This window comes from Schistocerca nitens, chromosome 2 (assembly GCF_023898315.1).
Source record: "Schistocerca nitens isolate TAMUIC-IGC-003100 chromosome 2, iqSchNite1.1, whole genome shotgun sequence".
Taxonomy (NCBI): Eukaryota; Metazoa; Arthropoda; class Insecta; order Orthoptera; family Acrididae; genus Schistocerca; species Schistocerca nitens.
This window is the reverse complement of record NC_064615.1, coordinates 376,050,004-376,067,214: the sequence shown is the minus strand read 5'-3', so window position 1 is coordinate 376,067,214 and position 17,211 is coordinate 376,050,004. Positions and strand designations below refer to the sequence as shown.

Below are 17,211 nucleotides of genomic sequence, written 5' to 3'. Positions count from 1 at the left end.
TGTGGTCAGGTCATTGTTCACCTGAATATGAATGTAATGTTGTGCAATGACACAATATGATATTATGTAAAATTACCAATTTTAACATTTTCTGCTCACCATCTAGTTTGAGTAGAGTAAAATTAGAGGATGAGTAGAAGTTTGAAAGGTACTGAGCTTATACAGTTTTTAACAGTAACTATGTGCCACCCAGAATTTATCTACAGATGAGCTGTCGCTTACCCTTGCATTTGTGTATATGAGGTATGCAAGTGATATTACCTTAATTTTGGCAGGGGAGACAGAACGTAGACCTTCTCGACTCTGACTGCGATCACGACTGCTACTTGATGCTCTACGGCCTCGGTGCTGATCAGTTTGTTCCTGTAATTGTAAAGCAATGACATGAAACATAATGATATCATTGATACTGTAAAAATAATTTAAAAGAATACACATATAAAAAAAGGATAAATTCCAAATGTGTAAACACCATAGCAAAAACTGAAAATGCATGACAAACTTCCATTGCTAAATTAGTGGAAACAGTGTATTTGGAAAAGGGGAGGGAGAAAGGGAAAGGGGGGGAGGGGGGGAGGGGGGGAGGGGGAGAGGGGTGGGTGTGGTGGGAGGGAGGGGGGAGAGGGGGAGAGAGAGAGAGAGAGAGAGAGAGAGAGAGAGAGAGGGAAGGAAGGTCAGAATGTTGATGTAGTAGGGGAACTGTTTGCTGTAAATGGGTATGCAATGAGGTCTAAAGGAGATCAACAGAGGATAGCCACTTTTAAGAAATGTAAAGGGGAGAAAAGGAACACACCTTTCTCCCCTCATGTACCATGCTGTTAACAAGAGAACTGGCACTTGTGTTTTCTTGCATAATTTAGATCCAGCATATGGAAGTAACTAGCACTTCATGTGATCAAAGCTGAAAAAGCATTGCAAGCTGGAATTAGGGTGACACCTGGTGATGGGTCAGGACATGGTCCTCAACATACTTGAAACAATAAATTAATTAAGCAGTCAAGAATTATGCCATTTCTGATACTATACAGGTCTTACAAAGTTGACTGGATCAGGTCTAATGCGCTAATATACTATCAAAAGTACATAAAAAATACCCATTTCATTGTCTGCTCAAAAAATATCAGAAGTTAGTTCTATGCTACTACTAGGAATATTATATTTGTGCATTTCTTACTATGATTTATATTTTATTGTATTTTCAATAACACTGTTAGCATGCTAGCTTTCTGAATGTTCATTAACATTATTATCAAGATACTACTGCCTTACCTCTGATGAGAGGCCAGTGTCAGATTTTCTACTCCTGCGCAGCCGATACCTCAATCCAGTTTCTGACTTACGGCGATTTTCTTGCTTCCTCTTTTCTAGGTATTCTGGGGCTGAATGCTGTCTCTTTGGGGCACTCTTATCTGCCATAATCTCATCTGAAATAAAAGAATACGTTAAATAACTGAACAGACAGGCTGCTTCAGCATGTTTCTATATGATGTTATGATTAAACACAGAGAGAAAGAATGAAAACACTGTGACAATTGTTTTCTTTTTAATGTCTATTATTTAGTAAGTTTTTGCAAGATTAATAAATTACCAATCAGATAGGAGAGAATAAACACCTATACTGGATTATAATAGCAGTCCAGTGACAAGACGTGACAGGTAGAGTTTAAAAAAAAAAGCAAAAGGAGCAATATAGAATCAGAAGAACTAAACTCTTCTTTTAATGCTTGAATAAGAAAAATATAGAAACAAATATTTAAATATGAATAAAATCTCAACATTTTCATAATATCTTCATTCTTCTTACCATGTATTAAGAGTACATGAACAGAATATAAAGTGTTAGTTGTGACCTGTTCGCTTAACTGCTTTATAGTTTTGGTGTATCAGCATCCCTCCATTATTGATCCAGACTCCATGGATACTTTTTTCTTTCCTTTCTGCTTTTAATTTTCTTCTAGTTACTCTCTTCTCACAGTTCGGAACAACACAATTCCAAGTGATTTCTGTGTTTTTTGTCTCTATAACCTTTTTAATCTTCTGTAGCAATATGATTTTTGAAATCCAAAATTAACTAAAATCAAATTATGATAATGGAAAGCCCTAGATGAAAAGTCAACAATCATTGAAAAGCAGAACACCACTTGGCATTGAGGCAAATAAACAGTGCTGGTACAAAATGTGCCCTGTGCCTTGGTAACAGAGGGAAAGGCCGGCATAATAATTGATCCAAATTGACAGTTCTTTCATTCTCAAACATGGATGCTGCTAGTGACTTCGTCTTTCCATGCACCTCTTAAAACCGAAGTTAATTCCACTATCTGTGCTGAGTTTGTTTCAGCTTGGCTTAAAAGAATGCTTAAGACTGTAACACAAACTCGTAAATGAGCAATGTTGTAAACCACTTCTCCAGCATAAATAAACTGAATTAGCAAACGTTATTTAGTACACAACTTTATAATACTTACCATCTGTTCTGTTCTGACCTAGTTCCATTACAAGCTGCCTGGCATGTGATGGAATGACAGCATTATAATTTTCTAAGATTACACGTTTGAGCTGCATTGTCCATTCTCTTTTCTGCTCCAGATTGCGGGCCTAAAAAGGTGATTTCATAATTATATATTTATAAGAGCTGATATTATTCAAGCAAATACAAATGGAACAATCGTGTAATTATACACACCTGTAGAGTATACTGCAGTCTTGGATTGTCAAAAGGTATCACATGAAAGCTAAATGGTTCACCAGGAACACTCTCTATCAACATGAGATTGGAACACTGCAAAACAATGAGGAATGCTTTTCAGTTTTGTCTTCAAATAACATTATTGTTAATTTTATTGTCCAGAATTGTTTTGTGGAAAGGAAAGGACAGCAGAATAAAATGATGGTATTGTATGCCTTATATGCTATAGTAACTATGTTCAGTCGGCACAAACTGGAAGTTTACAGATGCAATCTTTTCTACGTATAACAAGAGTGAGAACATTCATGATATCTGTGGTAATTTATGGAAATAATTGTGCAAAACACCTTACTATATTCTATTACTGTTCCCATACTAACCATTATGTGTGTTTTATATCCAAGTATACCCTCTTCTTTCTTCTTGGTGATGAGTAACATTTTATCAAACAAAAATGCATGTCTCATTGCTTTTGCACCATACATCCTAAATGCACCTTCAGCACAGAGCTCACCAAATGTTGTAAGATCTTCGCCCTGCAAACAAATTACAAAAGCAACACTTCAGTCTCCAAACTACAGACATCAAGCAAGCCAGCAGCTTTGCTGAAGTTCCCGTTTTTATCCTGATGCTCTCTTGTTCTTGTAGTCATAATCGGAAAGAACAGTTTGTAGCACAATTACAACTGAATCTGAATCAAACTTCATTGCCTTACCATTGGAGAAGCATGTTTCAAACTCATTTGAAACAAGAAATTGGGAGAGTGGTAATTACTTTTAATCCATAGAGTAGATGAAGGGACTTGCAGTAATTACTGGCTTGAGACTGCTGAAGACACAATAAATAGTGTATCGATGACGAAAAGGGCATTTACAGGTAGTATAAGATTTGAGTCTGTGTGTAAAGACTCTTCAGGGTGGGGCCAACGCACAGAAGTCACATGAAATCAAAAATACATTACTCAGAGTACAGTTATAGAAATTACTGCCTCCAAACTTCAGTAATTACTGCTAGGGAGCGATAAAGTACTGTGTTCTTTTATATTAATGGCTGTTGTTGTTTTACTTCTTGAATTCATAAATGTCTGACCTCCAATATGCTGTGTTAAGTTAGTCATCGAGCATCATAAATTTACATAAACTATGTCAAAACAATAACCAGTTAATAATGTATATTAATTTAGATTATTAATTTTTTAGTTTCTCTTCATTATTCTGTCATGAAAATGTGGGTGTACATGTTTGAACATTATTATTTCTCTTTATATTGAAGTTTTGACAGTAGTTACAGGAATGGTACATGGTGCATAGATGTGAAAACAGCTGGTAACAAGGAGAAACCATAAATATTGTTAGCATATTGGGGGTAGTAAAATTAATTTGCAAAATTTAATTATGATTTGACTAAGTTTTGTACATGCAATCTCTCCTCACAGTACAACTTCTCACAATATTTTTAACTCCTAAATGTAGGTAACTAAATAAAGAATTAAGACCAGGACAATTTGTATGTACTATGTGCTTAGCCACACTGTTAATTTACAAAGAGACAAGTAGATACAAGAATGTACTACACTAAGTTCTACACACCTCCCAGCCGTACAGTAAACTCTGAATCTCTTGCACTCGTACTGCATGTTCATGACGTCTCTTCATATTATTGATATGATGAGCGATGCCTGTCATTGTTGAGAGGGCATCTACAATATCGCTGTAACCTTCTGCTTCATAAACATAATGCTTCACTATATTCTGTAATGTAAAATTGTTTTATATATAGATTTGCATAATCTAAAAGTGAACATTACAGTTATTGTGTGTGTGTGTGTGTGTGTGTGTGAGAGAGAGAGAGAGAGAGAGAGAGAGAGAGAGAGAGAGAGAGAGAGAGAGAGAGAGGGAGAAAGAGAGAGAGAGAGAGAGAGAGAGAGAGAGAGAGAGAGCATGTGCTACTACTAGTGATATGCACTGTATAAAAATGAAGCACATGAAATCAGCTCCAATGTTAAGACCCATAAAGTTGAACAACTTATTGCATGTACAGCGAAAAAAACTGAAAAACAATGTTGAGGTTTTATAAAGAAAAATTAATTTTAAAGAGAATTTCAGGCAACTTTTCAAAATATTTGTCATACTATTTGATACTGTACAGTTTGTTCACTGTTAGGTTCAAAATATTTCATGCTATGCATGAGACAATCTAGAGCATCAATATTAATCCTTATGTGTGAAAGCCTTCCTTTAAATGCACATACTACTTTATTCTACTTACACCTTGAAGCTTTTCTCTTATATCTGTACCAGCCTGAGTCTGCAGCTGAATCGACAAGAACTTAGGATTCTACTTTAAAATCAAACTTATCCACCAGATGCACATCCACACAGAGGTGGAAGTATGCAATGCATTAAAATGGAGTGAACTTTCCTAGAATTCTTCCAATTTCTGGAAGAGAGTGACTTGGATGCTTACTACAATGTTGTATTACACAAAAGGAGAATGTCTAAAGCATTTGTACTAACACTAATGTCCTCCCCCCTTTCCTCTCGTTCAAGACAAATGTACAACATAGTTTAGAATGTGACACATAGAATTAAAATACTGGTGGAAATTAAAACATAATATCTACGAAGAGCAAAAAGATTAGCACAGACAATAACCATTACCAATAGCACTGATGGTCAATAGGAAGCATATTTCTTTTACCTGAAGCAGAAGGTGGTACTTCAATATCCTTTGTACAGGCTTCAGCAGATAGGAACCTAGTGGCAAGGTGTGCTGTAGAGATGCCTGTCTCTCTCTAAATAACCTCACTATGTCCTCCTGGCGCATGAGTTCAGTCAGAAGTGACACAGTTCTGCAAAATAATTAAATGTTAATTTCAGTATAACAAGGAATTGCTTTTAATTTTATAACAACCAGAAATTTCTAAACCGAAATATGGGTAATAAAATTATGTCATAGGCCTATATGTAGTTTACTTTTTGCATTTCCATATCATGACAACATAAAGGTAATCAATTACCGGAAGTTGAACAAAGTGATTCGAGGCATTGTTGTCAAGTTAGACCTTTACAAAAAATCATCTGGCGAAAATATACACATGAAGTTTCCATTTCCTTTCAAAACACTACTCCTTTAAACATTCTCTGTACACTGTGACAATAGGATTGAAACTCATATAGCGAATCCAGTAACACAACCTTAGTTAGTTGCCGGGTAACTTGGGGCACTACAAGGTTGTCAGTCCATCATCTCGTTTTTTTCATCTCACAGTAAACAGAAGCTGATTTCATTGCATTGTGTTCATGATTACAACTGCTGCAGTGTTTTTCACTCTTTGAATGCTGCACATATTCTGTTTGATTTTTGCTTGGATATGTTATATTGTATGGTGTAAACAACACCATACTTTCTTTTGCTTCATATAAAACAAAAGCTGGTTTTGCCACATGGTGTTATGTGGACTCATGTACATTTGCTCCTGCCTAAGAATCCATGTGTGAACTGCTCAATTTAAATGCAATGTGAATATATTGTTTGTATTCTACTTTACATTTGTTCCCATCCTTTCCTTTCTTTAACATGCTCTCATTTAATGGAGAACATTTGTCAGAACTGGTATTCAACTTTATTGCATCTTGTAATGGAATGAGTATGCAATTCTTCTTTGAATGGTTTTGGTTCTTGTCAATGAATATACTCTGTAGTAAAAATGACAATTCTGTCAGAAGCTGCTAATGCGAAACTCTCCAGTAAATGTGAGAAGTACAAAAAATGTATGCAAATGAAATTAAGTAAAACACAACACAGTTAACCCTTTATTTGGCAATGTTTCTCTCAAGCAACATCAAATTTGCACACTGTTTTCTATTACATCCTTCAAGTTTCATCCTTGGATGGGTAATGGTGCATGCCAGTAACGTTTAAGCTCTCGTATACAGCTACACTCTGTTGTCTCTGGTGAAAAGTTTCAGAATAACGTGCAGCTTTAGGAGACATTGTGCAAGGTCATATTGCAGTTTCTTTCAATTTTGTGCTGCTGCTGTTTGTTGTGCAACAAAAACTGTTTGTAAATGGAAACAGGAAATGCTGAAAGTGAGTTACTATACAAATGTTTTAGCAAGTTCTTACCCGGGTCATGGCAAAAGGACTTATCTTTCTTGGGAAGAGGAAATCTGGCTTTGAATATTTGATGGACGACAAGACCAGAAGCAGAAGAACAAAAAGAAGAAGAAGAAGAAAACAGCAGCTCCTGAGCTGCTGAATGATGTACAATATGATCCCCTCAGGGACAGTTGACTGTAAATTGAGGAAAATGTAAAACTTTGCTGTGCTTTGTGCCAAAAATGAATTTTTTTCATATGCAGTACTGCAAAATGCAACCTTTTTTCAGCCACAGGAACAACATTGTAGTACTTTTATTGTAGCATTCTTACATCTTTTGTGGGCAGTGATACTTGCAGGTGATGTGCTGTATTTTGCAACAATGCATGTAAAATTGTTCACATGACCATATACATCTACTTTAAGTAATTTAACATTTTTTTCATCACAATATTTTTGCGTGTGACAAAATGAAGGTTTAAATGAGGCAGTTCACGCATGGATTTGTTGGCAAGTGCGTGTCAGTCCGTCCACACACACACACACACACACACACACACACACACAATTTACTCCACACAATCTAATGGGATGTGAGCAAAAATCAAGCAGAATACGAACAATATGCCTACCATGCAGTTCAAATAGTACATTTCACACAAGAAATCATACGAGGGATACAAGGTTTTGATGAAACAAGCTTCTATGTCCTGTCCTGACCTGTCAAATGACTTTTAGATTTTGACATATGGTATGGTGGAATTATTTCGACGTCATAACTGCCACACTATCGAAATTTCAATATTGGGTTCTACAAATAAATTAATTTACAATCAAAAGCCGACCATGATGTCATTTACAAAATTCTACGTGACTGTGAACCTCTGTTACGAAAAGTTAATCCTACTTTTTATTGAGATTTATCGAATATATTGATTTGAAATGCCATGAAAACCTTTTGGTTTCTAGACACGCACGATACTATTAGAGTACGACGTCGACCCATAAAGAATAAACTAAAAATATTGTCATCTGAATCGTGTTTTTGAATTACGGATACTCGCGTCATATTTTCTGGTATTCAAAGTTTACTGCCACGCCACTTAAAACGCTGCTGTCGTTCGATTCCGTATCGTAACAAGGTACGTCCTCACGTTGCCAATAGCAGACGGGCAAAAATAAAAGAGCATGCACAAAAATTTGCGGAAAAAACACATGTACGCATGGGCGTTCTCGTATCCACACGTTGCTTCATTGAACAAGCAGTCTGCTATGTACCCCAGCCTTTGCCTGGGAGGTTGTGTTACTTTACTGCGACGATAATGCAACAGAAAAAAAAACGCTAAAGCAACTTTAGGTAAAATATATAAACAGAGGTACGACAAATACAAAGTGATGACAACGTTTTGTCTCCAAATTTCATGAGGAGGCTGCAACGAGATTTCCTCCTTGGTAAACTGTAGCGATAAGGCTAGAAATAAACTTTTGTTAGCTAGTAGCTATGTATTTGTTTGAATTATTTATTCCTCATTTCAAAACAAATCATTTCAATTCTATCAAATTTATAGCTTGTAATGTGGAATAATTTTAATTTATTATTTGAATGTTTTGTAGCTCTTTTCACTGTAAGAAACGCCTAAGCTATTAGCATATTTTGCTCCTACGTAATACAACAATTTATATCTATTATCATCTGTAAATATTGTTATCATACATAATTGTGATTCATTCTATATTCATGCAATTCTCAATACTGGATCAAGGGAACACACATATATAAATAAAAAATAAAAGTTATTAGTCCTGAAACTGAGAAATAATTAAGAGAAGTTCTTAGTCGTTATATGAAGGTTAATTTACTTTTAATGCGGCATATGTAATTTAATCATGAAATATGATATGCAGATTAACATCCTCAGACTCTACAAATTTGGGAATTTCATGTACGCCAGAATCCACTAGAACGGAGGTTGCGTTTTCCGGTTTCGTATCTTTTTGCATCATCAGTGTAATTCATTTCTATTTTCAGTAACTAGTTTGATGAGGAGCTACACACACCTCATAACTTCCTTTGTTCACATGTCAGGCTCCTCAGTTGTTGTGCTTTTAAGTCACCATGGTTTTCTTGCTTTGAAAGATGCGGTATCTTATTCTGTACAAAAATATGATCGGAGCCTTTTTATCCAACACGTGACGCTCAGGTCAACATACCTCGGACTTTTATTCAAATAATCTTCGCAATGCCGGCCGCGGTGGTCTAGCGGTTCTGGCGCTGCAGTCCGGAACCGCGGGACTGCTACGGTCGCAGGTTCGAATCCTGCCTCGGGCATGGGTGTATGTGACGTCCTTAGGTTAGTTAGGTTTAAGTAGTTCTAAGTTCTAGGGGACTTATGACCTAAGATGTTGAGTCCCATAGTGCTCAGAGCCATTTGAACCATTTGAACCAATCTTCGCAAGCAGCATTCCACAAGACTATTTTCTTGTCTGTAATCATCTACAAACTTGAGCGTGCTTCCGTTGGAGTCAACAGACGTTATTGCAAAGAATCGCTTTACAGCGTAACCTCAACAGACTACACTATCAAACACATATGGGCCCCAGCTTCCTATCGTCTACTAAAAATCGCCGAGATTCCCGCCGAAGGCGCCTTACGCCTGGCTTCTATTTCCAGGAAATTATACATGCACGAATGCGCATGCGTAGTTACGCTGTTGGAAATTAATGCGCAAAGAAGAACACAAAAAGGTATAGTGTGGACGCACCTTTATATTTTGTTCCGTGCTATACACAAACCAAACATACTCTACTAGTTTGTCAACGGCCACCGTTTAGAAAACAACAAATGACAAATTTTGAAACAACAGAGCATTCTGGCAGTCGTCCGTAGAAACTTGAAAGGTGCCTCTCTTACCAAGTGTGAGATTATCCATCTACAGCTGTTTTGCAGTAGCAGAAGGCTCTTAGTAATGCTGTAAAAATCACGCACCCAGAAATGCCTTCTCAGGATACGAAATGTCATTGAGCACCATGCAAAACTGAGCTGTTTTTATGAATGAAGATTGTATTTATGTACATACGAATCCGAATTCTGAAGTACGGTACAGTGTCACAGTTGTTTAAAGATAACGGATTTACCTTGGATAATTCGTGCAGTACTGAGTGTAGATGGAAAACCCTGCATTTTTCCGTACAAAGCAGCGCGCCACCTTCACAGGATCCAATCCACACTGCTCTAGTTCCTCCAGAAACCCTCTGCAAAAATGAGAAACATAGGCATATGAGGAAAGCTTTGCAGTACTGGTACAGTAACAATGCCTTAGATTATCGAGAGCTCAGTAGTTTAGTATACTCTACTTTTCGTACCGGTACTTGTTTCACAAAGTGAATGGCTGTTGTCCCCAGTCTGTTAAATTCTGGATTTAGTTACATGTACACAGCATTAAAAATGCGAATTAAGTATGTTCGTGCAATATCGCTCACCTGTTGAACATGTATATTTCCTCAATGTTGTTGAACAAGTCTTCCAGCTGTTTCTCAGTCAGAGGACAGTCTGGGCTGGACCGCCATTTTTCCAGGTAACCCTGCAAACAACAATTTTACCCTATTAGCGCCAACTAAAACGTTTATGTACTGCTTACACATTCGAATAAATTTGTACACAAGTATGATGCACACGCGTCACAATTTCAGAGATCTATCATGGACAAAATGTTTGAATCTGGGAGCGTACTTGAGAATGCAATCGTTTTTAAAGGTACAGAAGCTATTAACACCAGCTTATAATCAAACATGCAATCGTTTTTAAAAGTGGGGAAGCTATTAATGCCATCTTATAATGAAACAGGTCGCCACAAGCACTGCGAAATGAATAAATGTTAAATTTGGTTAATGAAGTCAAAAGTAAGAATAAGTTCGAGTTAGCATTAGCTGCTCTCTACTGGACAAGGAAACCAATCTTCTTGTTTTACGACGGCCGAGACTTTTAACGAGGCAGTTTTTGGCTCATGTCCCACATCTCCAGCATCCGCCTACGTCGAGTCAGAAAGTTGCGGCGAATAAAAAAGGAGCCCCCTGTACTCTTTGTGCCACCACGCTCGTACTGCAGGAAGCAGCCATGACATCAGAGGAAGACGTTGTCCTCGCGCGCGCCTATGGACCGCTTACCCTGTTAACAAGTGTTCATCGCCGCAGGCTTCTTACAGGATACAGCACAGTGTCTTCTTGAGGTGGTGACCTATTTCCCACGTCTGGTGTGTTATTTTGTGCATTGCGAGTCACCAGCCCGGGAATCGGAAGCGTTCGCATCACATCGCAGTTAATTCGCAAGCTTAACGACCTTTCCGTCTCCATCAAAAACGACTTTTTGTCAAGTTTCTGTGTAAGCTTTAGCTTCCGTAAGGCAAAACGGAAACGTTCCAGTTATGGAGTAGAATAAGCAGGTTCGGAAGTCCATCACGGGGGCGGATACAAGAGGCTTGGGGTCCACGATCACGCTGCTTATACTTTGGGAGCGGGGTCAGGACTTGGGCGGGGGTGGGGGCAGATATAACAACAACCTGTGACAGCTCCCATGAATGCTCTATTGTTCGCTCCTCTATTCCGCAGTCGCAGTCAACATATGCACGGACACCCCACTTCTTCAAGGTGTAACCAACCCTGCGTTGACCCTTCCTAATCCCATTCAGCCTCGACCATGTTTGATGCAGTTATTGGAATCCGTCAACCTTCTTTGTCGAAACTTGCCGTTGTTGGGTGGACGTTCGTACCAGCATCGTCTCCACTTGGATCTCATGCCAATAGAACTGGTACCTTATAAATAAGCCCAGGTTGGTTTGCGTGATTTCAGACGTGTTGTTGGTGGACCTGGTAGGCCGTCGTACAAGGGAGAGTTCTTTTGAGAAGTGATCTTCTTGAGTGAGTTTGACTTAGCTGCCGTCCTCCTCAGACATCGCAGAGCAATACTACCCAGGACAGGTAACCACTGAATGGGAGTAGTGCAGTATCGTAGCTTATCGATACTGCCGGAGCCGGTGCCTCGATGAAGTTTCCCGTGGGCGCTGCGACCGGCGCTTTGAACATTGCCATCAACAGTATGAACTGACAAATTAAGAACCTTCAGGGGCCGACCAAGAAGACTGCCAGAACAGTATTATAAGATCTGGGCACCCGTGTTCGAGATTAGTTCCGTGTTGCTAGCCGAGCTTTACACCGAGCTGTTGATAGCTAGATCTACTGGCAGGACTCGGCTTACAGCTACCCACGGCTGGCACAGATTATCAACAGTGCAGTAGTTCGTCAGCAACGGGTTGAATAAAATATATTTATTTAAAGTGCATTGTGTCACGCAGTCTTTCGCTTGCCTGTCCAGATTCCTACGGCGACAGATCCCTCTGTCCACCTTTCACCCATTTATCATTACCAACGAGCACATAATATTTGGCCCCTCGGACCATAACGGTTGCCGATTCGCATGATAACAAGTAGCTCTATCAGTAGCACTGAAGTGAAATCTTATGGGACTCAACTGCTAAGGTCATCAGTCCCTAAGCTTACACACTACTTAACCGAAATTATCGTAAGGAAAAACACACACACCCATGCCCGAGGGAGGACTCGAACCTCCGCCGGGACCAGCCGCACAGTCCATGACTGCGGCGCCTGAGACCGCTGCTAATCCCTCGCGGCTCAGGGCTTCATTCAGCTGCACATCAGTCTCTGTTGTGTGGGCGCTGTTTTCCCACAACAGGTGTCCAATATCCACCACCAGAATACCCAAGATCGAGAGCAGCAGAGCATAGAGTATTGGCGTCACATCCCAACCGCCTCCAGCAATCTGGCCAAGTACACGGTCCAGTTACATTAATGAAATCACCGTGTATGTTCGGTTTCAACGTACAATAACCACTCACAGACGGTAGGTGGCAGCACCAGCAGTGGAGTAATACAAATCGTGTCGAGGGATGCGGGAAACAGTGCAGTTATTGTCGCAGTGCGAAAACTGAGAGAATGTTCTTCCTCGGTGCAATGGGTTCTACCATCAGGACAACGCAACGTGTCCCACAGCTCGCAGTATACGTGCATGGTACGAAGAATACCAGGAAGAGTTGACTGTACTCCCCAGGTCACCAGAATCACCGGATTTAAACCCAATCAAGAATGTGTGGATCCACCTCGATCGGGCTACACGCGTCATGGATCCCCAACCGAGGAAACTAGTGCAGCTGCTCCCAGTCGGTACCTCCCAGAACCCCAATGACTCTCTCTCTCTCTCTCTCTCTCTCTCTCTCTCTCTCTCTTTCTGCTTGTCTCGCTGCAAAAGGTGGGTTCAAAAATGGCTCTGAGCACTATGGGACTTAACTGCTGAGGTCATCAGTCCCCTAGAACTTAGAACTACTTAAACCTAACTAACCTAAGGACCTCACACACATCCGTGTCCGAGGCAGGATTCGAACCTGCGACCGTAGCGGTCGCGCGGTTCCGGACTGTAGCGCCTAGAACCGCTCGGCAACTCCGGCCGGCTGCAAAAGGTGAGTATCTAGACATCTGACAGGTAGGCAAATTAATGTGACTGGACAGTGTAGATTCAATTTTGAGGCAAGCTTTTTAGGTGACTCAATACACTGTTGTCTGAAAGTCAAGGACCAATCCAGGGTGATTCCTAGATGCTGCAATCTGACGGTTTAATACCACTTAATTCTTCCACGAATTTGCTGCTGCACAGTAACACTTGGAGATGACGTTGAAAGAACTGACACCTTCTGCAAGAGAATTTATCTATGAGTGTCCTTGTCAGGACAAATCAAGACGGAACACCGGTTATTCTCCCCCCTGAACAAAACATTGTATCTTCGCGTGTCTCAGTGTAGTGTTAAATCGCATTTGGACGACGAAAGTAAACAGTGAAGGCTGTGGTCTGTCCATCGCAGGAGTGTGGGTACGAACTAGGCGCCCGCAGCTGGTATTACCATTGAGTACAAATTAACAAATAGTTCAGTGATGCATCGTGCTCAGTCTTCGGTACACTCCCCCCTCCCCCGCCCCCATCCTTACTCTTGGACCCGTCGCCCGTATCCATTGCACTCCCGGGTAGGGACGCCTCCAGAAATACTCACACTGCCTTTTAGAGATTTGTTAAAATTCGGCAACTTAAGCTGTGATAGCCGAGCATGGAATGTGTGGGTTTCCTCTCAAAATTCCGACCAGTGTTCCTTTCCTGTTTTTTTTTTTTTTTTTTTCTGGCCATTCGCCAGGTCTTTCCGAAGATAATGGCACTGCGTAGGTCGCCTGGCGGAGTGTTTCCGGCAGAAATCTTTCCTTTCGTTCTGGTCGCACATTCTTCAAAGAGTGACGCCGCCAACGGTCTCGCGCGCCCTCCGGAACGAAAGATGCCGCCAAAACGCAGCCTCTCCCCCCGCCCCCCCTTTCCGACCCAACCCCTCCTCGGCAGGCCGTCGGCGGCGTCGTGTTGCGCCTGACGGGATTCGCCCCGAGGCCGCGGGTGAACGCTCGCAGCCAGACAAAACACTCGTAAAGGGCGCTCGTAAAGCGGACGGTTCAAGGTGGGTGCAGCGAGGCAGGTGCCAGCCGGCTCAACCCCGCTTCCCAGGCTCCTAGGCTCGTGCGTTGCAGACCGCGGGCGCTAAGGCCGCCGCCGCTGCAAGTAGCTCCAGGGCAAATGTGCTTGCAGCTCAGTGCTTCTGGGTGCGCATGCGCGAACTAGACGCGGTGTTTCAAGGACACACACACACACACACACACACACACACACACACACACACACACACACGCACGCACGCACGCGGGAGGGAGGGAGGGAGGGAGGGCGGGCGGTAACACAGATAATTCAAACTTATATTTACTCACCTTCTATGAGTCTGGATGAAGTTAGTGACTATCTCAAGACTTTTATACAAAAGCACACTTCACTTCTTCTGTCACGTTTAATAACGTTTGTCGTTTAATACACTACTGGCCATTAAAATTGCTACACCACGAAGATGACGTGCTACAGACGCGAAATTTAACCCACAGGAGAAGATGGTGTGATATGCAAATGATTAGCTTTTCAGAGCATTCACACAAGGTTGGCGCCTGTGGCGACACCTACAACGTGCTGACATGAGGAAAGTTTCCAACCGATTTCTCATACACAAACAGCAGTTGAGCGGCGTTGCCTGGTGAAACGTTGTTGTGGTGCCTCGTGTAAGGAGGAGAAATGCGTACCACCACCTTTCCGACTTTTATAAAGGTTGGATTGTAGCCTATCGCGATTGCGGTTTATCCTATCGCGACATTGCTGCTCGCGTTGGTCGAGATCCAATGACTGTTAGCAGATTATGGAATCGGTGGGTTCAGGAGGGTAATACGGAACGCCGTGCTGGATCCCAACGGCCTCGTATCACTAGCAGTCGAGATGAAAGGCATTGAATCCGCATGGCTGTAACGGATCGAGCAGCCACGTCTAGATCCCTGAGTCAACAGAGGGGGACGTTTGCAAGACAACAACCATCTGCACGAACAGTGCGACGACGTTTGCAGCAGCATGGACTATCAACTCGGAGACCAAGGCTGCGGTTACCCTTGACGCTGCATAAGACAGGAGCGCCTGCGATGGTGTACTCGACGACGAATCTGGGTGTACAAATGGCGAAAAGTCATTTTTTCTGATGAATCCAGGTTCTGTTTACAGCATCATGATGCGCATCCGTGTTTGGCGACATCGCGGTGAACGCGCATTGGAAGCGTGTATTCGTCATCCCCATACTGGCGTATCATCCGGGGTGATGGTATGGGGTGCCATTGGTTACACGTCTCGGTCACCTCTTGTTCGCATTGACGGCACTTCGAACAGTGGACGTTACATTTCAGATTTGTTACGACCCGTGGCTCTACCCTTGATTCGATCCCTACAAAACCCTATGTTTCAGCAGGATAATGCACGACCGAGTGTTGCAGGTCCTGTACGGGCCTTTCTGGATACAGAAAATGTTCGACTGCTGGCCTGGCCAGCACATTCTCCAGATCTCTCACCAATTGAAAACGTCTGGTCAATGGTGGCCGAGCAACTGGCTCGTCACAATACGCCAGTCACTACTCATGATGAGCTGTGGTATTGTGCTGAAGCTGCATGGGCAGCCATACCTGTACACGTCATCCAAGCTCTGTTTGACTCAATACCCAGGCGTATCAAGGCCGTTATTATTGCCAGAGGTGGTTGTTCTGGTTACTGATTTCTCAGGATCTATGCACCCAAATTGCGTGAAAATGTAGTCACATGTCAGTTCCAGTATAATCTATTTGTCCAATGCATACCCGTTTATCATCTGCATTTCTTCTTGGTGTAGTAATTTTAATGGCCAGTAGTGTAGTTTGCCACGGTGCGTTTCGGCAGCAGGGTCCCTTCTACTAATCTATAGTAATAATAAATCTGTAAAACTGTTGTGCGTGTAGAGGCTTCACCAAAACTACTGTCCGTCCCTGGTAGCTGAGTGGATGCCGGCACGGTAGCTCAGCGTGTTCGGTCAGAGGGTTAGCTACTATCTGTAATAAAAAAGTGAGTGAACGGATCAACGAAGAACCCCAACGGGTCTCATCGGACGGCCCGCCCCGAACAAATTCAACGAACAATATAGAACAAAATGAGATCAACCAAAAAAAATGGTCAGCGCGACGGAGTATCATGCCTAACGGCCCGGGTTTGATTCCCGGCTGGGTCGGAGATTTTCTCCGCTCAGGGACCGGGTGTTGTGTTGTCCTTATCATCATTTCATCCTCACCGATACGCAAGACGCTGTGGCGTCAACTCGAAAGACTTGCACCAGGCGAACGGTCTACCCGACGGGAGGCCCTAGCCACGCGGCATTTCCATTTACCAAAACTACTAGACGAATTTTCATGGGGTTTTCGCAGGTAGCTAGAGCGTAGCTTGGGGCACGGTATATGATTTAGTTCATCAGAATTTGATCACGAAAAAAAATATCGATATTTAAAGTTTTTCTAAAGCAGTCGTATGTATTTCTCTGTTTCAACACGCTAATCTCTACAACTATTAGGCAAATTTTGAGGGGGGGGGGGTTCAAAGGTAATTTAAACATAGCTTGGGGCATCGTATAAGTTTTATTTCATGAAAATCTGATCACAGAAAAAAAAAGATATCGTGATTTACGTACAGTTTTATCTAAAACCATCGTATATGCCTATTTGTTTGAGCGCGTTAATTTCTTTCACGGAGCTTTCACAGGTAAATTAACCTGCCAGGAAGTTTCATGTTGGTGCACACTCCGCTGCAGAGTAAAAATTTCATTCTTTAAACATTCCCCTGACTGTGAGTAAGCAATGTCTGTGCAATATTCTTTCTTCCAGTAGTGCTAGTCTTGCAAGCTTCCGTGAAGTTTGAAAGGTAGGAGATGAGGTACTGGAGGAAG

General features: G+C 41.6%; 1 protein-coding gene across 1 annotated transcript in view; it reads right to left on the bottom strand.

Moving 5' to 3' along the window:
- The window catches only part of LOC126235032 (uncharacterized), a 188,713-nt gene that overhangs the window by 17,230 nt on the left and 154,272 nt on the right, over nt 1-17,211 (bottom strand). The window contains exons 6-14 of the mRNA XM_049943767.1: nt 10,268-10,368; nt 9,923-10,039; nt 5,387-5,537; nt 4,276-4,437; nt 3,067-3,222; nt 2,684-2,779; nt 2,466-2,595; nt 1,270-1,424; nt 262-363 (exon numbers count right to left, since the gene is read on the bottom strand). Of these exons, the coding sequence (XP_049799724.1) occupies nt 262-363; nt 1,270-1,424; nt 2,466-2,595; nt 2,684-2,779; nt 3,067-3,222; nt 4,276-4,437; nt 5,387-5,537; nt 9,923-10,039; nt 10,268-10,368 (1,170 nt within the window). The remainder of the gene's footprint in view (nt 1-261; nt 364-1,269; nt 1,425-2,465; nt 2,596-2,683; nt 2,780-3,066; nt 3,223-4,275; nt 4,438-5,386; nt 5,538-9,922; nt 10,040-10,267; nt 10,369-17,211) is intronic.